The sequence below is a fragment of the Scyliorhinus canicula genome, chromosome 9 (assembly GCF_902713615.1).
Source record: "Scyliorhinus canicula chromosome 9, sScyCan1.1, whole genome shotgun sequence".
NCBI lineage: Eukaryota > Metazoa > Chordata > Chondrichthyes > Carcharhiniformes > Scyliorhinidae > Scyliorhinus > Scyliorhinus canicula.
The window spans coordinates 32,142,593-32,163,507 of NC_052154.1; the positions used below are offsets into that span (position 1 = coordinate 32,142,593).

Consider the following 20,915-nt stretch of genomic DNA (forward strand, 5'->3'; position numbering starts at 1 on the left):
CCCCCTCCCTCCAACCCTCCCACCCACACGCCCCAACTAATGTTCGATGTTATTCAGTTCTTGAAAGTGCATAATGAATAATGCCCATGAATTGTAGAACCCCTCCATCCTCCCCCTCAGTTCAAACTTAACCTTCTCAAGAGTCAAGAATTCCAACAGGTCCCCCCCCCCCCCCCCCCCCCCCGTCACACCAGGGCACAGGGTGGAGAGGGTGCTCTCCAACCTAACAGGATCCGTCTTCGGGAGATCAACAAGGCGAAGGCTACAACGTCTGCCTCCGCACCCTTTTCCAACCCTGGCTGGTCTGACACCCCGAATATGGCCTCCCGGGGGCCCGGGTCCAGTTTCACGTGCACCACTTTAGAACCTCCTTCCAGTAATCCTGTAGCTTTGGACAGGACCAAAACGTATGAACGTGATTAGCGCCGACCCCCCCCACCGCAACGTTCACACACATCTTCTACTCCTTCAAAGAATCGGCTCGCCCTCGTGAGTTATGCTCTGTATACCACCTTCAGCTGTATCAGCCCCAACCTCGCACACGAGGTGGAGGCATTCACTCTCCGGAGAACCTCACACCAGAACTCCTCCATATCCTCTCCCAACTCTTCCTCCCACTTTGCTTTGATCCCTTTCAGTGGTGCCTTCTCCTCTTCCAAAATAGCTCCGTAAACCGCCGACCTACTCCCTTCTCCAGTCCCCCTGTCGTCAGCACCTCCTTACACAATGTGGAGGCTGGCTCCACCGGGAAGCTTTGTATCTCCTTTCTGGCAAAATCTCGAACCTGCATGTATCTAAACATTTCTCCCTGCTCCAGCCCATACTTCGCTTTCAGCTCCTTCAATCCTGCAAACCGACCCCTAAGAAACAAATCTTTTAGTGTCTTAATCCCCTTCTCCTCCCATTTCCGAAAATTTCCATCCCACTTCCCTGGCTCAAATCTGTGGTTCCCCCGAATCGGCATTTCCTTTGACCCTGCCCCCAACCCGAAGTGTTGGTGAAACTGCCTCCAAATTCTCAATGAAGCTATTATTACCGGACTCCCTGAGTATTTCCCCGGGGCTATAGGGAATGGCGCTGTTGCTAGTGCTTTCAATCCCGGCCCCCTGCACAAACTCTCCTCCATTCTGACCCAATGGGAATCAACCCCTCTGACCCAGCTCCACACCTTCTCCACATTCGCCGCCCAGTAGTAATACATTAGGTTCGGAAGACCCAAATGCCCTGCCTGCCTGCCTTCCCTTCTGTAGCAGCACCTTTCTAACTCTGGCCACCTTCCTTCCCCATATGAATGAAGTAATCCTTCCCTCAATCTCTCTGAAAAAAGTCTTTGGCAGGAAAATCAGTAGGCATTGTTATGGAGCTCTTGTGAACGTTTCTGGTCAGTTCTGCTTTAAGACATTCAATTCAGTTAGTGATATGGTAATCGGTGTCAGAGAGCTACTTTGGGCAGTACTTAGCTATTAGGTCACTATTTTCTGAGATTTCATGCCCAAAGTATCTGAGAATGATTGTAGAATTGTGCATCAAAGCACTATTTCTAGATAGCCAACACACTTCATTTAGAGGTACAAACGATACGGTCTCAATTTCTGTGACATTTGCTAGTTCTTCAAAACGTCCTCTTCAGATGAGACACTGCAGAACTGTATGCTTGATCTTCAATGGTTTCCCTAGTTCCTACATTACTGTACTTGGTTCCAGGCATCATGTAACCTCTGATCTTCTCAGAGACGCACAGAGTTGTTCTATTAAATATGAAATGCACGCTTGAGTTGTGTGGCAACACCATTGTTTTTTCCTAGCATAACAGAAGCAGCATCTGAAGTGAACATCAGCATTTTCATCTTGTCCAGCTTATTCAGTGTAACAATCTGTGAAAGCATTTGTAGTAGCTTGCTCATTACAGGCAGATACGTTAATAATTCCATCAGACATTATTATGCACTGCTGATGTTGCATTTCTGAACTTAAAGTAAATCATAAGCATCTTGTTAACAGCAATATCTGTGCTTCCATCAATAATAAGTGTATGAGAACATAAGAACTAGGAGCAGGAGTAGGCAATTCAGCCGCTCAATACGATCATGGCTGATCTCATCTCGGCCTCAACTCTGCTTTCCTGCCTGTTCACCCCCCTTCAACCCATTACGAATTAAAAATCTATCTATCTACCTACTCAATATCCCTGCATCCTCGGCACCCTGGGGTAGTGAATTACACAGATTTGCAACACTTTGAGTTAAGTCATTTGTTCTCTTTGTTTTAAATATCATAACCTAAAGCCATGACCTCTTGTTGTAGATTGCTCCACAAGAGGAAGCATCTGCTCTGTATCTACTTATCTCATAGACCTCAATTAGATCTCCTCTCAAACTCGAGAGAGTATAGACCTAAACTGCTCAATCTCTCTTTACAAGACGAACCCCTTGGCTCTCAAATCAATCTATGATAGGAAGGTATGATAAGAAGACAGTTAAATCTCTGACATGATTTCTGCATGGACAGCTCTGTTCATTGACTTCAAAAACTCAAAAGCATAGCTTTTGTTCCATCAGCTCGCTGGTATATGCAGGTACTTTACCCTGTGATCATTTTTGTTATGTAACTGTTCATTTGTTCTGCAAACAGGACATTGTGAGAACTTTTATTTCTTCTGGCTTCGAAAGGTTGTCTTTCAATCTGTTCCAGTCTCTTCTGTCTGCCATTAGTGGTTTCTAATAGAATACATTGCGAGTCAAATCCCAGTGGGAGAATTTATGCTTCTAACAATATATATAGCCGATTCATAACATTTATTTGATAAATGTATCTTCATTTGGGTTTGAGTGCACGCCTACAGGCCACAGTGGTGACAAGGGGCATAGCCTAATCAAATCCTGGACGGCAAATTACCTTTGGTTCTTAAGCACTTTCAGGTGGCAACAATGGATTTTTTTCCAAGATAAAGCTATTAATTTTTAATTTCTTGGTCATCTCTTGTTTATGGTTACTGTCATTACATTTAGGAACCAACAATAAAACTTGCTCAAGAAATCATACAAAACATCATGCACACTCAAGGATTTTTCGAAATTCCTCATGGGATGTGGGCATCATTGGAAAGGTCTGTTGTTCATCGAAAATTACCCTTGAGAAGTAGGTGGTGAGCTGCCTTCTTGAACTGTTGATGTGGTCTAAGTACAGCCACAGTGCTGTTAGAAGGGGAGTTCCAAGATTTTGACCCAGCCATGGTGAAGGATATATTTCCAAGTCAGGGTGGTGTGTTTGGAGGGGAACTTGCAGGTGGCGGTGTTCTGTGTGCCTGCTACCCTTGTCCTAGGTGCTAGGAAGTGCAGGTTTTGTAGGTGCTGTCGGAGATGCTTGGTAAGTTGCTGCAGTGCATCTTGTAGATGATACTAGCGGCTGCCACTGAGCACCAGTGTCGAGGCAGTGAATGTTTATGGTGGTGGATGTGTTATTAATCAAGTGGGCTGCCTCTTCCTGGAGGGTGTCGAGCTTCTTGAGCATTGTTGGAGGTGCACTTGTTCAGGCAGATGGAGAGTATGCTACCAAACTCCTGACTTCTGCTTTGTAGATGGTGAGCAGGTTTTGGGGAGTCGGGAGTGAGTTACTCACTGCACAATTCCCAGCCTCTGACCTGCTTTTGTAACTGCAGTACTTGTATGGCTGGCCCAGTTCAGTTTCTGATCAATGGTAACCCCTCCGAGGATATAGATGGTGGGGAGTTCAGTGATGTTAATACTGTTGAATATTGAGGAGAGCTGTTTAGATTCTCTATTTTTGGAGGTAGTCATTGCATTACATTTGGATGGCCTGAATGTTATTTGCCACTTATCAACCTAAGCCTACATGTTGTCGGCTAAGATTAATGGTTCTCCACCTGCATCAACTTGTTCATATTCTGTAGTAATGTTATCTGATAGAACACGACATTCCCTTCAATCATTGCATCTTGGACTGTTGGACAAGGAATTGTATTGTCATCGTTGCCACTGAGGAATTAGCTTTTGAGACTATACAATATTATGGTTGCTGTACTTTGCAGAGTGAGCCAGCAATGTTTACACACTTAACCCATCTACACATATTTTGTGCCACAAATGTTCTTGTTCTTCCAAAACCCCTGCTTTCTGTTCTGTAGAAGGGGCATTTAGATCCGAAACATTGGCCAGAATTCTCTGGCTGGTGGATTCTCTGTTCCCACCGGCAGCGCACCCCTGCCCGCGGCGGCGTGAGGTTGCTTCGAGGAGAAATTCCATTGACAAGCGGCGAGAGTCCAAAGATGTGCAGGTTACGTGGATTAACCATACTAAATTGCCCTTAGGTTAGATGGGGTTGCTGGGTTACGGGGATAGGGTGGAGGTGTGGGCTTAAGTAGGGTGTTCTTTCCAAGACCCGGTGCAGACTCGATGGGCCGAATGGCCTCCTTCTGCACTGTAGATTCTATGATTCTTAGAGTAGAGAACCCAGCCACCAGCGATCGGAGAAACTTGGGGAACCAGAGAATCCAGTTAACTTTGTTTCTCTCTACAGATGCTGCCAGACCTGCCGAGTTTATCCAGCATTTTCTGTTCTTATCCCTGCTTACTCTTGGTTGACTTGTTGAACTAGTATATACGGACACAAAAAACTTCAATGTCAAAATCGATTGCACCAGAACATGTATCACCAGCTTTGTTGCAATATGAACAGCCAATGAATAACAATTAGTTATTTTGTTACTCTCATCGTGATTGAGTGTTTGTTATTAAAATTTACAGGGGTATTATCCCAGCCAATGCTGTCCTGATGAAAGATTTTAACCATTTTACTGAATGGGGCACAAGCTGTTGATGCTACAGTGACACATGTGTCCAAAAGCTGAGTTGATCACATTGACTCTCCATCAGAAGTGAAAATTTGTACTTAAGAGGTTCATCTTCTAGTATTGACCCCATCAATTGCAAGTGAATAAGGTTTCATTTTCATTTCAAATGCTTTGTCAGTGCACATTAATACATGTAGTTTTACAGTGCACATTAATGCTTGTGATATAGTTCTCTGCATATCCTGTAGCTATTCGAGAAGGAGGAAGCATTTCTTTCAAGAATGGGCAGTTGATGAGTAGGGCAAAAGGAACACTGGCAACTTCCAGTTCTCTCTCAAATTTTCTATTGACTAATTGTAAATTTATAAATCAAGTACATTTCACATGGATCAGAAAGGAGGAGGTAATAAAGCAATTATAGTAACTGTTCGCGATAGCTTGAAAAAATTGAGTATATCACAGATTTGTCTTATCAACAGAAGGACATCTGGTTGGATAACAGCAGTTGTAGCTAATTTTATGTGCTTGTAACTGAACATGAACCAACAGCTTTTCGTTAGACAATATTTAATGGCTTTGCCCAAACACAGTGGGATTCCAGGGACAACAGGGATGAATGGTTATGCCCTTTTTTTTTAAATTTGTCTTGTACTTGAAAGCCCTGCATTCTTCAAAGACTTATCGAATTTCTGCTGCTTTGGGGAATGAATCAAAGTCAGAGTAAATTTTATGTTCTGTTGCCATTGCTGGTGAAAATAAATATCATAAGGAGTGTTTTGTATAATTGCCCATTATGTGCATTCAGTTTCACAAGCTAATATCTCAAATGTGATCCACTTTTTTTTGTGCCTCAATGCCTGTGTCCTATCGATCTAACTGGATAAGGCTTTGCTTTATGTTTGTAGTTATATTTTACTCGTGGTCTTTTTAAGCATGTCAGTTTCTTCCCATTTCATAGCATTGCTGTACAGCTCTACTTTACATCTCAGCTATAAATGTAGCTTGGGAGCTCAGCTAACACATGCTCAACAAAGCACTCTGGAAACCACCTGTAACCTTGCCTAAGCGCAGTAACTGGTTATGGCCACCAGAGTGCAGAAAACGTTTCTATAAAGTCAGTGTGGGGTCGTAAAATGAACCTTAAATCCTTGTGATTCACAGAAAATCCAGGAGAGTTAACATATTCTGAATGGAGCAAAAGTAATGATGGTGTGGGCAGTTGCTTTATTGAGTCTTTGTATTTTCATTGCAAAGGTTGGTGTTATATTCCTTAAAATACTAATTGGTAAATGGAGTTAAGATCTCTAATCTAATTGGCTGAACATCAAGGGGATGAATGATTATTCATGTCCTGTGTTTTATCTTTTGCATGCTAATTCAGTGATACTGGAAATCTCATAACCTGCATTTACGTAGTTTGGATCCCAATTCTTCACACTAATCAGAAAAAAACAAGCTGGCAAAGAAACCTCACAAAATTAAACTCGAGCTCTGAAAACATGGTTTTATTTTATTCTATTTCCTTGTACTTGTGTTTAACATTTGGTAAATGTGCGAGATCATCCTCAGCCATTCCTTGTAACCCATGCTGTGTGGTGGATCTGTGGCTATCTTCAAACTGTCTTGAAGTAATTTGATTCTCATATGTTCAAGAGGGAGCACAAATGGCCATTTAGATAAACACGAGTCAGATAAATCATTATGGCAGGATTCTTCACATAAGCAACTGGCTGAACCAAAAAACAAACTGAAGCTTGTGTTCTGAATCAATATATTTTTTAAGGCAATACACTCGTCAAGTTATTTATACAGGGTAGTAATTGGAAGAGCAGCAAAAACACATATCAAAACCCATCGAGTGTGATTTGCTTTGGCTTCAGACATTTTCACTCCACTTTATCTCTGAGGTACAGACAGAAATGACTGAAAGGAAACGAAGGTCCATCCTTTTGTGGCAGTTGTAGTTAGTCACAGATTAACTAAGAACAGTCACTTCCATCAACCTGAACATGAGCTAACAAAAAATGTGACTGAGCTCAAAAAGCTCGACTTTCGACAGGCCTGGATGGAAGATGGACGGAATGGGAATTCCAGTTGCTATAAACCTCGGAACGGTATTTTCTACAGTATTTTAGGGCAGTACATTTTAAGAAGGGTTAAGTGGTGCTTTGCCGTTTGGAGGAAACCAGCAATCTACATGAACATGAAGTTCGCACTTGGATCATAGGAACCAAAAATCTATTTACGTAGTTAAGTATTTAATATCCAAATTCTAATTGAAAAGTTGGATTTTGGTTTGCATAGAGTGACAGTAGAAAATAAATCTAACTTTAGTTTGTGCTGCCATTGGGATAAAAAGAAAACCATTAAATTCTCCGTCAATAATACATCCTCCACCTTACTGAGCACAAAGAGAGAAAACTTCCACTTCATTATTTTATAAAAGTGATTTTGATGTAGCAAACATGGTATAACTGTGTGAACGAGATTTAATTAATAAATGTGTGAGATCAGTGTTTGAAATTGTTTGGACAACTAGTAGAATTTTCTGGTGACTTGCAATTTACATTTGCAAATATAAAGGCATAAAAGATAAGTTATTTTTCTTCTAAATCTCTTAATTTATTATTTTACTTAAAATTTAAATTCTTATTTAATTTTCTTGCAAAATTACTTTTTATGCTTGTAGCTCACTAGCAACAACAAACTATAGAATATTAGTTACCAGTAACTTTGTTAGCTGCTAGTTTTTATTTTGAACACTATGATATTGTATCTGCATAGGAATTGTAATGTAGATAAAACAATTTTTCCCACTGTTATAGTCATGCAATTCTGAACTTTAAATTGGCTTCTATTGATACTTTATTTTAAATTATAATACCTTTGCATCTTAACATAAGCCAAGTTACAATACATGAGCATGTAAAAATGTCATCTGGGACTAGCCAATGATGAAATCAAGTTTGCCTGATTTCGTTAAAGCTAGGCTACTGAGCTAGGTTTGGTGTGATTTCTTCACATCATTCCAGTTCAGTTACAACCCTGCAACCGCAGAGGCGTGAAATACAGATTCCACATTCTTCCATCAAGCTGCAAAAAAATGATTATAGAAACTTATGCTATTATACAAACCTTGTCTAATTTTCTAATATTTTTAATGTACTACAGTGCACATTTTCAAACTAGTTTTTTAGAAATTGTTTGTTGCTGTGTGAAGTTAGTGTGTACATTTGGATATTTTGTAAATAAAATCTTGCTTGTTCAGCAACCAGAGATTACTTGTTTCATATTTCTTCTTTATTCCAAGATCATTTGACCACAATGGGTGTCATAGTTAAGTAAGTATTTCACTACAGAGAAACTTGGCTATTCTGAGTTCATTGTCACTTATTAATTAAAATATATCTTGCAGTGAGGGGATTCATTTAGCCAAAAATATTATGAGTATATCTGTAACCAACAAGATCGTATAACAAGTAACCAGCAATGTCCGTGGTGGTAGTGGTCTTATCACTGGGCTAGTAATCCAGAGACCCATGGTAATGTTCCACGGACCTAAGTTTTAATCCCACTATAGCAAAGGCGAAATTTGAATTCAATAAAGATCTGGAAGTAAAAGTCTAATAATGATCAGGCAGCTGAAGGCACAAGCTTAAATGGTGAAGCCGTTAAAATGAAGATGCGCAAAAGGCCAGATATCTCAGCGGGATGTAGAGCCAGTGGAGTTGCTGAGATAGGAAGCGGTGAGAACCTGGAGAGATTTGAAAACATGGATCAGAGTTTTAAAATCAACAGGGAGCCAATGTGGGTCATTGAGCACAGGAGTTGATGGATGAACAGGATTGGTAAACGTTAAGATACAGAGCTTTGGATGAGTGGAACCTTTTTCTGGATGAAATTGCCAATGGAAAAATAGAGTGGGCCAAGAAAAGGGACTCCAGGGGTAATTGTGTGGGAGAATGATGAAATTATGTTCTAGTCATCAGCTTTGAATAACCCATTAGAAGAAGAAATCCTGACATTTGAATTTACTGTTTAGAGCCAGACATATTAAAATATATCTGTGATATATATATATATAATCCAAATCCTAAGTAAAATATGTGGCTCTAAAGTCCTGCCCCCTTTTGTTGAATGTGGATTGCAATATTCTCCAATATTGCAATTGTATCTTTTAATTCCGTTACCATTCAAGATTAGTCAGGGTGGTATGATTTTAACTGTATTTTGTGCAGTTCAATGACAGAAAACTGAGTAATTCCATACAGAATGTACTTCCATTATAACTTTTTATTTTATCTGTCAAATCTAGTTTCTTTCAAATTATTGGCTAGTATCTTTTTCGGAATTGCAATGGACATTGAAGTCCCCCTGCCAGGGTACACTGCTTAACTTTGTTTCCTTCAATACTTCTTTCAAGTAGTATTCAACATGGAGTTCTGATTCAACAGCAACAAAAATAACAGCTTATTTTTTTAAAATACCTTTAATGTAATGAAACATCCCAAGGCCCTTCAGAGGCACGTTTTAACACAAAGTATGACATTGAGCCACATCAGGAGATATTAGGCCAGGTGACCAGAAACTTAGTCAAAGAATTTAATGGAGTGTCATAAAGGAGCAAAGCAAGGTGGGAATGTGTTGGGGAGAGTATTCCAGAGCTTGCGTTCGAGGCAACTGAAAGCATAGCCACCATTGCAGGAGCGATTAAAATTGAGGATACACAAGAGACCAGATTTAGAGGAGTGGAGGAGGATTGTGGGACTGGAGGAGATTACAGAGCTAAGGAGGGGCAAGGCCACGGATTTTTGAAAATAAAGCTGAAAATTTTATAACCAAGACTTTACCTAATCACAAGCCAAAGTAAGTCAGCAATCACAGGGATGAGGGGAAGGGGACCTGCAGCAAGTTAAATCACGGGTAGCAGAGTTCTGGATGACCTTTGGCTTCCAGAATTTAGAATGTGAGAGACGAACAAGGAGCACATGGGAAAAGGGAGAGCGGTAAACAGCAAAGAAGTTGCTCATCTTTAACCCAACATTGAGACTTCTTGGTGGCCAGAGCTAATGTTGAGGACTCCCAGAACCACTTCCTCTTGACAATATACCACTTAGCCATCACTGCTACTAGGTGTATTCTGTCGTGGGACAGTACATATGCCGTGACGGAGAAGTCTGGGGCACTGGATCTTATTGTATGGTTCAGTGAGTATAACTATGTCAAGCTGTTGGTCTACTTGTCAGTGGGACAGCTCTTCCAATTTTAGCACAAGTCTCCAGATGTCAGTAATGAGGGCTTTGCGAGGTTGGCTGGGCAGGGGGCACTTGCATCTGATGCCGAGAGCAATGCTGGTTGGTCCATCTGGTTTCATTCTGATCTGACATTAACAAGGCCATGGAGGGATTTGAAAACAAGCATGATCATTTCATATAAAACCCAACATTCTGGAAATAATCAAAGTCAGGCAGCATCTGGAGAGAAAAGTAGAATGAATGGGTGGCATTTAATACTGCCAACAGGGGTCTTATTGCCCACTTGCTGGAGAGACAGCGAGAACCCCATGGCTCCTTTCGGAGAGGTGGTGGCTGCTGCCAGTAAAACATCCATGTGATGCCCAGTATCATCGCTGGTTCCAGGCCACAGGTGAATGAATGGGGGAGGGGGGGGGGGGGGGGGCGGTTCGAGGCCACAGTAGAATGAATGGGGGGGGGGGGGTGGAGTGCGGGATTGACAGCAGCCTAGGTCCCTCAATTATACACCAAGAGCACTTGAACAAGAGGACTCCTCTGGAAAGCCTGCAAGCAAACATGTATGGGTTTGGCTTCCAAACTACCCACATGGCAAGTCGACTGCCCACAGTTGGGTTAATACCAGCGGCAGCAGGATGGGGCCCTTAAGTGGCCATTAATTGGCAGCGTGGAAGTAAGACCATCTGTAGGCCTTACTGCCACTGACTTCATCAGGGTGGAGTTAGGAAGGTGGCAGCTAACCATCCACCATCGTCCCACCTGCCTTAAATGCCTCTACCCACTAAATTCACCTCGGGGGTATTAAATTCCACCCAATATTTCAAATTTATGTTTTAATTAAACCTTCATTCTAAACTGCTTTTTGTCCTAAGGTGCAGATATTTGGCAATATAATCAGACCATAAATAAACTCTAACCATTTTCAATTTGTTTTATTCTGTAACTGGTCCCACCTTTACGAAGCATTCCAAAGAAATCCTTAACCTACAGTTTTATTCTGTGGTAAACAGTAAATATCTGCAAAGGTTGCTTGGGGGGAGGGGGGTTGTTCACAAGATATCATAGAATCTCTAGAGTAAAGAGAGGCCATTTGGCCCATCGAGTCTGCACCAACACTTCTAAGGAGCTACCCATTTGCACTCCCCTGTCCATCCCACCCTATCCCTGTAACCCCATAACCTAATCTGCACATCCCTGGACACATAAGGGGCAATTTCGCATAGCCAATCCACCCAACCTGCACATCTTCGGACTGTGGGAAGAAACTGGAGCACCCAGAGGAAACCCACACAAACAGTGGCACAAGGCCGGAATTGCACCTGGGTCCCTGACGCTGTGATGCAACAGTGCTAACCACTGTGCCACCATACTGTCATATTGATATTCCCCAAGACAAAACTGTTCCTATTTAATGTATCACTCCACAAATTATACAATAGTTGCAAGCTCCATCTACAATTCTACAGCATATTGTAAAATATCTCCACATTTATATTTTCCAATTAATTTTGAGCAGGCCAATACATCAGGATTTGTCAGATTTATTTTTTCCTTTGGCCTGAGACCTCGGGGCTACAGTATTGTACAAAGCTCTCTGACAGCATCACATATTAATTGCACAAAAGTTTCTCTGGTCAGTGCAACATTTGATGGCATAGAATAAATAATGAGAAATTTCCCAGATGGCAAGATCATTTGTTTCAATTTTCCTCAGTTGATAGAAATACTTAAAAATGATTAACTGTCTTTATTAGTGTCACAAGTAGGTTTCATTAATACTGCAATCAAGTTACTGTGAAAAGCCTCTAGTCGCCACATTCTGGCACCTGTTCGGGTACACAGGGAGAATTCAGAATGTCCAATTCACCTAACAAGCACGTCTTTCGGGACTTGAGAGAAAACTGGAGCACCCAGAGGAAACCCACGCAGACATGGGGAGAATGTTCACACTCCGCACAGACAGTGACCCAAGCCAGGAATCGAACCTGGATCCCTGGCACTGTGAAGCAACAGTGCTAACCACTGTGCTACCGTGCCACCCATTTAGGTTGTATCTGAGGCAGTTGACTTCAGTGAGGGGCCTACTCTGGATCTTAAGTAAATGATCCGCCTGGACCTAATATATCTACTCTAGGCCTTCACCATGTCTGCAGCTCATCAGTGCAGCTTCATGTTGGAGAACTGGGACAGAATCTCTGGAGCTATACATCCCTGGTAGATCCATTCAATTATCCAATTACTTTCAGAATGTTGGTGCACCTCTGTTATTTAGGCTTTGGAAGATAATTCAAGGCAGTGGTGAATTAAATATTACAAGTTACTCTTTATTCGATTTAATTTGCTTCTGTGTAAATTTCCATTATGGAAATACATTCAACATGGTTTATATCTAAAAATGGTCAATGACGATTGTACTTTTCTACCTTTCAAAGCAAATTGCGAAATGAATCATTGTTAATCCTGCGGCATTAGGGGAGTTGGACATTCTGAATTCTCCCTCAGTTTACCCAAACAGGCGCCTGAGTGTGGCGACCAGGGTATTTTCACAGTAACTTCATTGTAGAGTTAGCACGTTCCTCTTCAACACTCTGGGAGCACCCATGAGGAAATTCGGCACCCACAGCCTGTGATTCTTCCAACAACAATACTTGCACCAAAGCACGCTGAAGTGGAAAGTTCAGGTGAAGCTCTCTCCACAATGTTGCAACTGTAAAACAATCACTATTAATGGGATCTCAAGGCACTTTTTTTTTTACTGCGCGTGTGTTTGGTTTAATTATTTTCATTTAAAAATGATACAAGACATCAGACCAAGAAGAAAATGAAGATTCGAGGGAATTTTCAAATGTGTTTCCACTGGCATTGAAAATATACCTGGTGAGAACAACTGGCCTGCAAACTTTTCGATTACAAGAACTTACTCGCAGTTTTAAAGCCACTATCCCTTCATCTGCTTTGTAATGTTATTCCACTGAGTGTGCAATGCCTGGTCTACAATTCAGGCGACTCAGCCTCCAGTTCTGGGATGCACCTGTTCTGGGAGAATGGACGGAACCAGGCTCCTCCTTTCAAGGCAGCCGCTGTCTTTGATTGGCTCGGACGGAGGTCCATGTTAATGAAGCCTGACCCCTCCACCCCCAAATATCCCCTGCACCTGACTCTCAGATATTTTCCACGAGTGAGGGATAGGCTAGGTTTGGATTTCCCATTGCACTTGTTCTTCCACTCATCATCCCTGTCACTCTTCCTCCTCCCACCCTCTGAAGATCTCAGCTAACGGATTTTACATTTGAAAGGACTGCAGACTGACTGAATGCTCTCAGTGAGGGGGGAAGAAAAGCAGCAGCAGCCATGCCCCGTTCTTTCCTCATTAAGAAGCACTGCAGCACCAAAAAACCCAACTACAGCCAACTGGAAATACAGAATGGTAATAAAGTTTTGAAACTTTTAAAACCGTTGTTTTTAGTTATTCTAATAAACTCTAAAGTTTTTTTTTGACCTGTAATTAATTTATTGCGGTTACTTGTTTTGCCTCTGTTTTAATTTACTCTAAGTACTTTTTAAAAAGTTGTAGTGCCTGGTATGTGTATAAACCGGAATGGTGTGACCATGTGAAAGACAAATTTGTTGCGGTTTTTTCTCTTCTCCTCCTCCCCCCCCCCCCCCAGTTAAAACTGAAGAAAGTTATTTGGGGGGTGTTGAGAGGAACTGTTCAGCAAACAGAGCTTGCAGAATTGCGGCTGGTAAAATAAAGAGAATCCCAGCAGGTGCATAGCGTCACACGAGGGGTTCTCATTCTTATTCATATGCTCGCTCACCCAGCTCAGCACTTGTATTGTCTTAAATAGGCAACGAACTTGTTTGAGCTGTTCAGAGTGTTTTGTTGACCTCCCCACTTGTTGAGCTGGGATGATTTTTTTTTTAAAACCAAACTGCAGTTTCTTCAGAAATCCCCTGTGTAGTTTATTTTTAAACGCTTGTTTCATGCTGCATACCTGACTTCCCCTTTAACTTGTCGGCAACCGCCAAGAGGTACATTGATCAAGTGAATCATTTGCTGTCAAATTCTGCTAAATGGGTCATTTCTCAATACCAGGGAGGCTTTTTAAAAAATAATGTACTAAATATTTAGGTAACTTTTTATTGCAGTTAGGGGAGAAATGTGAATAGCATAAAAATAAAGTAGTTGTGTGATATACATTATTAATATGGTCACTTATATTATGCAGGAAAGTGACCTGGGCTTGTAATCAACAGATCTGTCCCTTCGCTTAAATGACATTTGAGATCAGAGCTGAATTTAATGCACTTTTACCAAATTCAAAACTCTAACTTTTTACTTTCCAAAATAAATAAATTATTTGCTTCCGTTTTCTCTAATTTTGGTTTTTAAAACGACACATCATTTAAACCTAACATTTAGGTTTGTGCCTAAAAGAACAAAAATATATTTCAATTTTCAAAGGATTGAGAATAATTGCTATCAATAGACTCTCTATTCCCCACTCCCAAATTTCTTCCTGCCCATTGAGATCATTTTCTTCTGAGAACCTTTCTACAAAGAGCACACTCCCATTAAGTCTTACATTCTTTTCCCCATTTATTGCTGTTTTTCCCTAAGAAAATGAAGACTCCGTTGACAGGTGAATTCAGATTTTACCACAATCGCTCCACCTCTTCGATTTCTAGAATGTAAATCTACGCTGTTTCTAGAATGTAAATCTACGCTGTGTACCATATCCCCTGTTGTCCATTATCAGTTTGTTACGAGGCCTGTGTGGTCACTAACCTTTCTTAATTCAAGAAAGATTCCCTCTTTGAATTTTCTACTGGTGTTGTGCTGTAATCTAAGTTGCAGGTTTAATGGGTGTCAGTTCCTATTAATGACACAACTTCATCCACAGTTATTTTTTATTTCAAAACAAATTTCTTGCATAGCTGTAAAAGCAAAAACAGATCATCTCTAATGTAAGATACTTTTTGCTGTGTTTGCATTTAACAATGTGCCTTGTTGAATTGCGGCTGTGTGCAATCTGAACTATAAACAGTGTATAGATGTGTAATGCCAGCAAAAAAAACACTTGTATTAACCTGAATGAACTAAACCCAGTTTCTATAGTATAGAATAGTAAATTTGATTTGAACACAATTAACCAAGGTTGACTTGTGGGACTGATAAAGCTACAGATGTGAAGACATAATTTTCTAAAAATGTAAAACAACTTGTTTGCCTTTATATAGTTGGAATTTGATTATGTGCTATGAAGGTGGGATATTACCTTTGTTCTTATTGTTAGTAAATCATGTAAAAAGGTAGTATGGATGTGAATCTTCACTAAATCCTATCAGATTAAAAATACCTCACATGATTGAAATTTTTGCTTTCTTTTCAGCAACAGCCATTTCACCCTATTTATATAAGGGTTTGACATTTCCACTGATGCCACAGCCTGAAGTTCTCACTCCAATCATTTGTGACCCGCCAAGACTGTGGGACAGGGCTCCTGTCAGTCTCCGAGTGTGTCTGCCCCCTCCTCCAGATGCTGACATTGGAACAGAAACACCATTCAGCAGCCAACCAACCCTGGAGATCAGTGTTAAGGAATGTGCGGCTGTCAAAGGCAGCAGCACCCCACTAAGAGATACAGTGAATGACCTTAACCTATCCCTTTCCAAAAAAGCCAAAAGAAGAGCAACAAACAATGGCACATTTAAAGGAGACAGCAATGCAGAGGAAACAATCCTTGAGGTTGAAAGAATTGCTGAAGCAACCCAGGAGAAGTTTGAGTGTTTTCAGTGTCATAAGGCGTACAACACTTTATCTGGGCTCTCTAAACACAGACAGCTTCACTGTGAATCACAGACCAGAAAATACTTTAACTGCAAGTATTGTGAAAAGGAATATGTGAGCTTGGGTGCATTGAAGATGCACATAAGGACACACACACTGCCCTGTGTCTGCAAAATCTGTGGCAAAGCCTTCTCTAGACCATGGCTTTTACAGGGACACATCAGAACACATACGGGTAAGTACAAATAAAACACTCTGGTTAGGGAAAGGGGACAAATACAATCGGCTTCCCACTGCAAATCACTATTCCGCACCTTCTTATGAGAAGGTTCATGTATGTTAATAACCGACACTGGTTGATGATACACTGGGCACATATTGTGCTAATCCGAAAACATTTATATATTTTCCTAATCAGCCAAAGTGATAGTTCTCTTGAGACTGTTAATTACCATCTTTAAACTCTGGGTACGAGAAGAATTTTACATTAATGTGAACAAAGTTCCTAATTTTAGATGTGTTAACAGAAGACTATTATGCGGAGTGTAGACTTAGCACCTCAAGAGGAAGGAGTGTTGATCTGTGTTTTTTGCATTTCCTAGCTTAAGGTTAAACAATTGCAGCCTCTGGCTCACACACATGCTTAATAATCTATTCCATGAGGTAGCACTAGAAACCCAAGAATTCCTTTTGTCAATATTGCAAAATATTCTAATGATGAAGCAACAGGCAGCACAATTATGTTTTGTCTTTATCATTTTTTTTTTTAAATGTCACCCGTGGATTTTGCTAATATTATTGTCTATGGGAGAGAGGGAGGATCTTTCTTTAATCATGTAGTACTGCTGTGTAGCAAACTCATCCAACAGCAGTTCAGATGAAAATTTGTCATGCTCTGAACTTCACCCAGGTGCCACTCTAGCCTTCACCCAGTTCACTATTGCTTCCTATATTTAGATACTCCCAGGAAAAGCTCAAACATTCTAATTTGGCAGTGTCTCTGGAAATCTGATGTTCCCTTAAGTAACCGGGGTAAATTATTTTAATCGGTGCACAAAAGTGATATTAAAATAGCCAACTACCAGCAGGACAATTCAAATTGTGAGAGATGATATCTTTAAAGAACAGCCCTGTTCCAGTGCCATATGCTCATTGAAATCATTTATTTGCATGCAGAAGTTGGCTGAACTCTGAAGGTGGAGGAGTCCATCATTAGTGACGTTTAAACATAAATTCCCAAGATTAAAATTAAGCATCGAATGAAAAATTCTCCCCCTGTCTATGTGAATCCCAAAATGCACAGCATGAAATTAACAAAATTACATGCAAATATATCTATAAATAACCGAAGAGTAAATAGTTTAAAAAGTGAACTGTATAAGCACAGTTGAACTGTCTGAGAATGAATTACTTTCTAGATTTTATTCCAGTTCATGTGCCTTAAATGATTAATTACACCGGGCTATTACTGTACTAAATATGCGTATATGTCACAGGGAAGAGGGTACAAGTGTTTCTCTACTTTAAATTTAAAGTTAGCAGGTATGCAGCAGTAGCAATTGAGGAAGGAAATTTGAGAAGACCACACTCCTTCCTGGTGGCTGGTTGTGAACTGGAATTGGCAGAGACCTGGGTGGAAGTTGCTTTTCTTTCATTTCTATTTAGGACATGAGAAAAAATCAGTATCATTTTGAATATGGATGAAATAGGAAGTTCATTTCTCATTTATCCTGTATGGTCTTATCTAAAATTCTAAAAAAAACATGCATCCTGCTTGTTGCGGACGATTGTGGTATCTTCATAGCTGACGTTGTATTTTGTATTCTTACTCTTCGCAGGGGAGAAACCTTTTGCCTGTCCTCACTGTAGCAGGGCTTTTGCAGATCGCTCAAACCTCCGAGCACACCTACAGACACACTCCGATGTGAAGCGATACCAATGCAAGAGCTGCTCAAAGACCTTCTCCAGAATGTCCCTTCTTTCCAAACATGAGGAGGCAAGCTGCTGCCCTACGTCTTGACACACATTATGAAACCTTTGATTAAAAAGACTATCTAATATGTAACGAGCTGAAGATGTGACCATAATGTGGTGGGCTTTTTAGTATTAAAGGAATGAAAATGGGTGTATGAACTGCTTACTGGCACATCAAGTCTCAAAATAGTTTCAAGATAATGGAGACTTTCAGTGGCATCTTGCACTAGTAAAACGTTACCAATCTGGGCTAACTTGTGAACCAACTGGAATATAAACTGAAATGTTCACAGAAAAGCAACATTAAAATACTCGTACAAATTAGGGGAAAACTGGAATGTGATTTCCGCCACTTTCAATAAGGGGTTCTTGTGCTGCTTTGTAAAAGTGGGCAGACAGACTTGATCTCTGCCTATACCTAAAATTAAGGAGAGTATGATCATTCAGAACTGAAATGCTACTGATAATGTGTGGTCCAGTTATTACTCTCTAAAACGGGCTTTCTCTCAACTCTGCCCCCAGAAAAAGCCTCCAACCAGCCAAATTCAGATAGTTGTGCCACTGATTAAGGATTTCTCCATGAAAGATAAACTGGAGCTGTTTACTCAGGGTGAAATTTTGGTGGATACAAGCAGGCACATTCAATATTTTGATCATTTGATTTTTGTTAACTTGCATGAAGCAGTTATCAATCTTGCTTTCAATACTGATGCTGACAGTAACTGTTTTTGTCTCTTTTGCACTCAACTGATTGTAACTTAATATACAATGTTCTTGTGTTAGCGTAAACTGTTCATGCCGCATTCTAAGTGTGAGATTGCGATCTATGGCTTAATTCACCCTTTAACCACTTGAATGTCTACTTGAAAGATTTATTTTAAACAATAGCTTCAACGCAACCAAGGAGAGGGCTCCATTGTCTAGGCACAATAACCACACATCAGTACTGTATATCTTTCCTGAGAGAGAGAGAGAGAAATTGATTTCTGGCAGTCAGTTTTATATGACAGCATCGCTCCACAGGATTTGGAGAGAAGTAGCGAAAACTATGATTGGAGTCAATAGACGTGGGCCACTCTTTGCTCATGAAATGGTAACTTGCAGCTTTGCAGTCTGTTTATACAGGAAACCAGATTAGGATCTGATTTTTTTTTCTATGCTACAACAAATCTAAATTAATTCTGCAACCATCACAATTTCTAAGACAACAGAAATGGAATTATTCCAATTTATGGGGGGGAAATTAAGCGTGTTGTGTTTCAAAAGCCACAACAATGGTAAATGTGTTGAGCTTCATTAGTTGATGTAAAAAAACATGCAAACTTTGTACAACGTAATGTCAATCTATTGTAATTGGTGCTGTGATTTATTTTTCTTGCATACTGTAGCTGTCAGATCATTTGAATTTTTATGTTTTCTTGGTTAACCTATAATGTATTTTTAATATATGCTAACAATCTTGAAGCATCAGCATAATAATGAGTTGATAATATACTTGTCTAAACTAGAGGAGTCTTGAATACCTCATTTTCACACAAGCAAAGGGTTTACCAACTGGCTGACGTTTGTGAACCAGCACAAAATGGGACTGAATTAATATGGCTGCCTCACTCGAATGGTCCAGAAGTGTGAATGCAGCCAAATTCCCTGAGTTTTGTTTTTGCTTGGTCTTGTATGATACAAATGGGGCAGAGTCAGAGGCTGGGATTTTCTCATTCCCTAACCTCAGTGGGAGATTGAATTTCGGCATGCCAAGTTCATAGACATGGGGCGGGATTCTCCGAACCCCCCGGGGCCGGCGTCAATCCTGCCCCCGCTGTGTCCTGAATTCTCCGCCCCCGGAGATTCGGCAGGGGTGGGAATCGCGCCGGTCGGCAGGCCCCCCCCCCCCCGGCCATTCTCCAGCCCGTGATGGGCCGAAGTCTTGCCGCTGACAGGCCTCTCCTACCGGCGTGCATTAAACCACCTACCTGACCAGCGGGATTGGCGGCGCGGGCGGGCTCCGGGATCCTGGGGGGGGCGCGGGGCGATCTGACCCCAGGGGGTGCCCCCACGGTGGCCTGGCCCACGATCGGGGCCCACCGATCGGCCGGCGGGCCTGTGCCGTGGAGGCACTCTTTCTTCTGCCTTCGCCATGGACGAGGCGGAAGACCCCCTCCCCTGCGCATGCGCCGGTATGGCATCAGCAGCCGCTGACGCTCCGGCGCATGTGCGGACTTACACCGGCCGGCGAAGTCCTTTCGGCCCCGGCTGGCGTGGCGCCAAAGACCATTCACGCCAGCCGGCGGAGTGGGAACCACTCAGGCGCGGGCCTAGCCCCTCAATGTGAGGGCTTGACCCCTAAAGGTGCGGAGAATTCATCCTGGAGTAGCAGCTAGACATCAGGGAGCTGCTAACCCATGCAGATTAATTCCTACTAAATGCGTGGATTCAGTTGGCTTCAGTGCTGGAGAGGCCCTGAAAATCCTTGGCTGCGATCATAGTAGTAATGCTGGGGTCATGTGCTTCTGCTCATGTTGGCATAAGTGGGAGCAGTGAGGAGGAATATTACTTCCATGGGCCAGTAGGCCTGTGCTACTGGGAAAGTTCCCCTCCACGTTGGCAGCCAAATGCTGATAGTCCAGGCAACTTCCCCTTACCTTGGAGGAATGAACTTGTATCTTTGATTCCTTACTCCACAAAACAATTAAAAGAAGTCAGGCCTACTCTTTGGGTTGCAGGCTACTGCCTTGGCTGTGATACTCTTAGCTGGAGCCGTTTTCTGAAGACTGACGTATCTTCTCTCCACTGGCTATACCAGGTTTCAAATTCGGCCAGCTTTCATTAAGCTGAGGGAAGCAGGATTCCCAGCAAAGGGAGTCCCCTTGTTCTGCTCCGTCTGCTGGGTTTGGATGAGAGGTCAACATGGGGCCACGGGGGGTGTCTCTTTAAAGGAAAAGAACTGGGATATCCAGTTACTGGCTCTTCCTACAGATTACTGCTGGAGTCACAGCAGAAAATCACTGCCTTAGTAATTCAAACCCAAAATGTTAATGGGGGGGGAAGTATTTTAAAACTTTTTTTAACAAACATTTTATTAAGGCATTTA

The 20,915-nt window shown here is 41.6% G+C and overlaps 1 protein-coding gene across 3 annotated transcripts; it reads left to right on the forward strand.

The window, feature by feature from the left end:
* The first annotated feature begins 1,222 nt into the window (after positions 1-1,222).
* Positions 1,223-19,568, forward strand: snai3 (snail family zinc finger 3). 3 transcript variants are annotated; one of them, XM_038806452.1, is made up of 4 exons: positions 1,223-8,151; positions 13,329-13,489; positions 15,456-16,088; positions 17,692-19,568. In XM_038806452.1, exons 2-4 carry the CDS (start codon positions 13,414-13,416, stop codon positions 17,871-17,873), a joined length of 891 nt encoding a protein of 296 aa, XP_038662380.1. In that variant the 5' UTR covers positions 1,223-8,151; positions 13,329-13,413; the 3' UTR covers positions 17,874-19,568. The 3 variants fall into 3 exon arrangements, with proteins under 3 accessions (XP_038662380.1, XP_038662381.1, XP_038662379.1); XM_038806453.1 differs by lacking the exon at positions 1,223-8,151 and adding an exon at positions 11,993-12,743; XM_038806451.1 differs by lacking the exon at positions 1,223-8,151 and having other exon boundaries at positions 12,770-13,489.
* The last annotated feature ends 1,347 nt before the right edge of the window (positions 19,569-20,915 follow it).